At 46.4% G+C, this 6,636-nt stretch overlaps 1 protein-coding gene across 1 annotated transcript; it reads right to left on the reverse strand.

The window, feature by feature from the left end:
- Positions 1-890: 890 nt before the first annotated feature.
- LOC311119153 (stonustoxin subunit beta-like) lies at positions 891-1,475 on the reverse strand (the record flags this gene model as incomplete). Its single annotated transcript, XM_084193896.1, has 1 exon — positions 891-1,475. A coding segment is annotated over one exon (549 nt), but the record flags the coding sequence as incomplete, so codon positions are not given.
- Positions 1,476-6,636: the final 5,161 nt, after the last annotated feature.

Consider the following 6,636-nt stretch of genomic DNA (forward strand, 5'->3'; position numbering starts at 1 on the left):
GTGTGTGTGTGTGTATCCAGTGTGTGTGTGTCCAGTGTGCGTTTGTGTCCAGTGTGTGTGTGTGTTTTTGTGTGTGTGTTGTTGTTGTCTGTGTCCTGTGTGTGTGTGTCCAGTGGTTGTGTGTGTGTCCAGTGTGTGTGTGTGTGTGTCATGTGTGTGTGTGTGTGTTCAGTGTGTGTGTGTGTGTTCAGTGTGTGTGTTAAGTGTGTCCAGTGTGTGTGTGTGTGTGTGTCCAGTGTGTGTGTTCAGTGTGTGTGTGTCCAGTGTGTGTGTTCAGTGTGTGTGTCCAGTGTGTTTGTGTCCAATGTGTGTGTGTGTATGTCCGGTGTGTATGTGTGTTGATGCGTGTCCAGTGTGTATCTGTGTCCAGTGTGTGTGTGTGTGTGTCCAGTGTGTGTGTGTGTCCAGTGTGTGTGTGTGTGTGTGTCATGTGTGTGTGTGTGTGTTCAGTGTGTGTGTGTGTGTTCAGTGTGTGTGTTAAGTGTGTCCAGTGTGTGTGTCTGTGTGTGTCCAGTGTGTGTGTCCAGTGTGTTTGTGTCCAATGTGTGTGTGTGTGTGTCCAGTGTGTATGTGTGTTGATGCGTTTCCAGTGTGTATCTGTGTCCAGTGTGTGTGTGTGTGTGTCCAGTGTGTGTGTGTGTCCAGTGTGTGTGTGTGTCCAGTGTATATTCCAGTGTGTGTGTGTGTGTTTGTGTTCAGTTTGTGTGTGTTTGTGTTCAGTTTGTGTGTGTCCAGTGTTTGTGTGTGTGTGTGTCCAGTGTGTTTGTGTGTGTGTGTATGTCCAGTGTGAGTGTGTCCAGTGTTTGTGTTTTTCCAGTGTGTGTGTGTGTGTTTAATGTGTTTGTGTGTGTGTGTGTTCCCAGTGTGTGTGTGTGTGTGTGTTTCCAGTGTGTGTGTGTGTGTGTCAGTGTTACCATGGTTATTATTTACAGGGACACTGAGGAGTCAACATGATTAACCCTAAACCCTGGATAGAGGGGCTCAGTGAATGTGGTGTAGAATGTGTTCAGGTGGGTCAGTGTGTCAGAGGAGACTCTGTAGAAGGACAGAGTGCCGGCTGCCCAGTCCAGATACACTCCTACTCTGTGGGAGCTGGAGGAGGGGATGTCTATGGTAGTGGGGTTATTATTGTGCCAGGCAGAGTAACTGTTGTCAGAGCAGTAAAGACTCCAGGACTTGTCATTGTGTCCAAGACAACAGTCATCCCCCCCTCCTCTCCTGCTGATTCCTTTATATGTCACTCCTATACCAGCCCATCTCCCACTCCACTCTACCTCCCAGTAACTGCGCCCAGTCAGACCCTCTCTACACAGCACCTGTCTATAGACCTCAAATCTCTCTGGGTGATAAGGATACGGCTGCTCCTCTCTCCTACATGTCACCTTTCTGTTCTCCTCAGACAGAGAGAGGCGTCTGTTTACTGTGTTTAGGTCCAGTGTGAGATCACAGACATCTGATGGATGAAACCAGACACAATATTAGAAATCATCATCATCCTGAACACACACACACACACACACACACACAACCTGAACACACACACTGAACACACACACACACACACATCCTGAACAAACACACACAAATACACACACATCCTGAACACACACACACACACACACATCCTGAACACACACACACACACAAACACACACATCCTGAACACACACACAAACAAACACACATCCTGAACACACACACACACACATCCTGAACACACACACAAACACACACATCCTGAACACACACACACACACACACACACACACACATCCTGAACACACACACACAAACACACACACACATCCCGAACACACACACACACACACAAACACACACATCCTGAACACACACACACAAACACACACACATCCTGAACACACACACACACACACATCCTGAACACACACACACACACACACATCCTGAACAAACACACACACAGACACACATATTGTCAAATCAACTCTTAGTAAACTTTGGTGTCCCTGATTTGTGCTTCTGTAGAACTACAGCTGATATTTAATATGACCAAGTAAGTAATGATGGTGGTCTTTGACTTTGACTTCACTTGAATTAAGACTTATTCTTAGTCATATTCTTCACAGCAGTCAACACTCACATTTTCTAAGTCCAGGTTTCATTGTGTTCTCTCCACCATGTTCCACACTGTAGCGGTAAGCAGAAGAACAGACAGTCATTGAGGGATACACCTGAACTCACACACACACACACACACACACACACACACACACACACACACACACACACACACACACACACACACACACACACACACACACACACACACACACACACACACACACACACACACACACACACACACACACACACACACACACAGTCAGCATGTGTGTGTGTGTGTCCAGTGTTTGTGTCCTGTGTGTGTCCTTTTTGTGTATGTGTCCTTTTGTGTGTGTATTTGTCCAGTGTGTGTGTGTGTGTGTCCAGTGTGAGTGTGTCCAGTGTGCGTGTGATCGTGTGTCCAGAGTGCGTGTTTCCAGTATGTGTGTGTGTCCAGTGTGTGTCCTTTTTGTGTATGTGTCCAGTGTGTGTGTGTGTGTGTCCAGTGTGTGTGTGCGTGTGTCCAGTGTGTGTGTGTCCAGTGTATGTGTGTGTGTGTCCAGTGTGTGTGTGTCCAGTGTATGTGTGTGTGTGTCCAGTGTGTGTGTGTGTGTGTGTGTGTGTCCAGTGTGTGTGTGTGGGTTTGTGTCCAGGGTGTTTGTTTGTGTGTGTATGTGTGCGTGTGTGTGTGTCCAGCTTGTGTGTGTGTGTGTGTCTAGTATTGTTTTTTTCCAGATTGTGTGTGTGTGGGTGTGTGAGTGTGTGTGAGTGTGTGTGTGTGTCCAGTGTGTGTGTGTGTGTGTGTGTGTGTGTGTGTCCATTTCGTGTGTGTGTGTGTCCAGTATGTGTGTGTGTGTCTGTGTGTGTCCGTCCAGTGTGTGTATGGATCCAGTGTGTGTGTGTGTGTGTGTGTGTGTGTCCTGTGTGAGTGTGTGTGTTTCCTTTTTGTGTCTATGTGTGTCCTGTCTGTGTGTGCGTGTGTCCAGCGTGTGTGTGTGTGTCTAGTGTGTTTTTTTTCCAGTTTGTGTGTGTGTGTGGGTGGGTGGGTGTGTGTGAGTTTGTGTGTGTGTCCAGTGTGTGTGTGTGTGTGTGTGTGTGTGTGTCCAGTGCGTGTGTGTGTGTGTGTCCAGTATGTGTGTGTGTGTCTGTGTGTGTGTGTCCAGTGTGTGTGTGTGTGTGTGTGTGTGTCCAGTGTGAGTGTGTTTGTGTGTCTCCAGTGTGTGTGTGTGTGTGTGTGTTTGTGTGTGTGTGTGTCCAGTGTTTGTGTGTGTGTGTGTCCAGCGTGTGTGTGTGTGTCTAGTGTGTTTTTTCCAATGTGTGTGTGTGTGTCCAGTGTGTTTTTTCCCCAATTTTGTGTGTGTCCAGTGTGAATGAGTCCCGTCTGGACTACTGCAACTCGCTGTTGGCTGGGCTCCCTGCCTGTGCCATTAAACCCCTACAACTCATCCAGAATGCCGCAGCCCGTCTGGTGTTCAACCTTCCCAAGTTCTCTCACGTCACCCCCCTCCTCCGCACACTCCACTGGCTTCCAATTGAAGCTCGCATCCGCTACAAGACCATGGTGCTTGCCTTTGGAGCAGTGAGGGGAACGGCACCCCTGTACCTTCAGGCTCTGATCAGTCCCTACACCCAAACGAGGACATTGCGTTCATCCACCTCTGGCCTGCTGGCTCCCCTTCCTCTGCGGAAGCACAGCTCCCGCTCAGCCCAGTCAAAACTGTTCGCTGCTCTGGCACCCCAATGGTGGAACCAGCTCCCTCACGACGCCAGGACAGCGGAGTCACTCACCACCTTCCGGAGACATTTGAAACCCCACCTCTTTAAGGAATACCTGGGATAGGCTAAAGTATTCCTTCTAACCCCCCCCCCCCCCCCCCCCCCCCAAATTGTAAAGTGGTTATCCCACTGGCTATAGGGTGAACGCACCAATTTGTGAGTCGCTCTGGCTAAGAGCGTCTGCTAAATGACGTTAATGTGCCCTTGAGCAAGGCACTTAACCCTAATTGCTCCTGTAAGTCGCTCTGGTTGAGAGCGTCTGCTAAATGACTAAAATGTAATGTAAATGAATGAGAGAGTGTGTGTGTCTCCAGTGTGTGTGTGTGTGTGTGTGTGTGTGTGTGTGTGTGTGTGTGTGTGTGTGTGTGTGTGTCCAGTGTGTGTATGTGTGTGAGTATGTGTGTGTCCAGTGTGTGTGTGTGTGTGTCCATTTGTGAGTGTGTGTGTGTGTGTCCAGTGTGTGTGTGTGCGTGTGTGTGTGTCCAGTGTGTGTGTGTGTTTGTGAGTATGTGTGTGTCCTGTGTGTGTGTGTGTGTGTGTGTTTGTCCATTTGTGAGTGTGTGTGTGTGTGTGTCCAGTGTGAGTGTGTGTGTGTGTGACCAGTGTGTGTGTGTGTGTGTGTATGTGTGTGTGTGTTTTTGTCCAGAGTGTGTGTTTCCAGTGTGTGTGTTTCCAGTGTGTGTGTGTGTGTGTCCAGTGTGTGTGTGTCCAGTGTGTGTGTGTGTCTCCAGTGTGAGTGTTTGTGTGTGTGTGTGATCCAGTGTGTGTGTGTGTGTGTGTGGGTTTCCAGTGTGTGTGTTTCTCCAGTTGTGTGTGTGTGTGTCCAGTGTGTGTTTTTCTCCAGTTGTGTGTGTGTGTGTCCAGCGTGTGTGTGCGTGTGTGTGTGTGTGTCCAGTGTGAGTGTGTGTATGTGTCCTTTGTGAGTTTGTGTATGTTTGTGTTTGTGTTTGTCCAGTGTGTGTGTCTCCAGTGTGTGTGTTTCCAGTGTGTGTGTGTGTGTGTGTCCAGTGTGTGTGTGTGTCCAGTGTGTGTGTGTGTGTGTATGTGTCCAGTGTGCGTGTGTGTCCAGTGTTTGTGTTTGTGTGTGTGTCCAGTGTTAGTGTGTGTGTGTGTGTGTGTGTGTGTGTCCAGTGTGTGTGTGTCCAGTGTGTGTGTGTGTGTGTCCAGTGTGTGTGTGTATGTGTGTGTGTCCAGTGTGTTTGTGTGTCCAGTGTGTGTGTGTGTCTCCATTGTGTGTGTGTGTGTGTCCAGTTTGAGTGTGTGTGTGTGTGTGTGTGTGTCCAGTATGTTTGTGTTTCCGGTATGTGTGTGTGTTTGTCCAGTGTGTGTGTATGTGTGTGTCCAGTGTGAATGTGTGTGTGTGTCCGTGTGAGTGTGTGAGTGATACACTGATACACGTGCACACATACACACAGGATACACACATACACACACACACAAACACACAAACACACACACACACACACACACACACAAACACAAACACACTGGACACACACACCACACACACACACAAACTAACTGGACACACACACACACTCACACACACCACATACACACACACCACACACACACACACCACACACACACACAATCTGGACACACACACACACACACACAGTCTTTATATAACTTAGTCCAAGTGGTGGTCAGAATGTTTGTCTTAACTAGCCTGATAACTCCAACATGTCTGATATGAACATTGACATAAACCCTCTACATACTTGAGTTTCTCCAGTCTGCAGTGTGGATCCTCCAGTCCAGCAGAGAGCAGTCTGACTCCTGAGTCTCCTGGGTGATTGTAGCTCAGGTCCAGCTCTCTCAGGTGTGAGGGGTTTGACTTCAGAGCTGAGACCAGAGAAGCACAGCCTTCCTCTGTGACTAGACAGCCTGACAGCCTGCAAACAGTCAAATCATATTAAAACCACACTTCTATTCTTTGGTGGTGAAAATAGTGGCAGTATATTTTTTCTACATATTAAGATACATCAGTGTCCTGAAACCTGCCATATCTATTCATAAATTAATGTATCATTATTATAAATGACAAATTATTAAAGTATTGCTTGTAGAGAGAAAAATGTATATTACAAATATTTGAGTAGACTGACCAGAGCAGTTTAAAAAGCAGTATCAGTCAAAAGACAGACAGTGAGGTATCAGATTTAGATTGTATTGAGTATACAGTCCACACCACATCTATTTTCACAGTAAAGATAACATTTTAAATGTGGCTCTATACTCCAGCATTTTGGATTTGAGATCAAATGTTTTATATGAGGTGACAGTATATAATGTCACCTTTAATTTGAGGGAATTTTTATACATATGTGTTTCACCATTTAGAAAAATAAAAGCCCTTTATGTATCTAGTCCCCCTTTTTCAAGAAGTCAATTATTCTGACCAATTAACTTATAGTGTATTAAAGTAGTCAAAAGTTTAGTATTTGGTCCCATATTCTTTGAATGCAATGACTAAATCAAGCCTGTGATTGCCATGATTGAGAAAGATCATGAATGAATCATGAAAAATTATGAATGAGAAAGTTACAGAGGCTACAACAAAACATGCTAACCTCTCACCATTAACATCAAATAAAAGGTGACATTCTGTACTGTTGCCTAATATGAAATATTCTATCTCAAATCCAAAATGCTGGAGCATAGCACCAAATGTAAAACTGTAAGCTTCACTGTCCAAACACATATGGTGTGGACTATGTGTGCCTGGTAAACACATGTGGATCTGGTGAACAGTTATCACTTGTTGACCAA

The sequence above is a fragment of the Coregonus lavaretus genome, assembly GCF_964263955.1.
Source record: "Coregonus lavaretus genome assembly, contig: HAP1_SCAFFOLD_353, whole genome shotgun sequence".
Taxonomy (NCBI): domain Eukaryota; kingdom Metazoa; phylum Chordata; class Actinopteri; order Salmoniformes; family Salmonidae; genus Coregonus; species Coregonus lavaretus.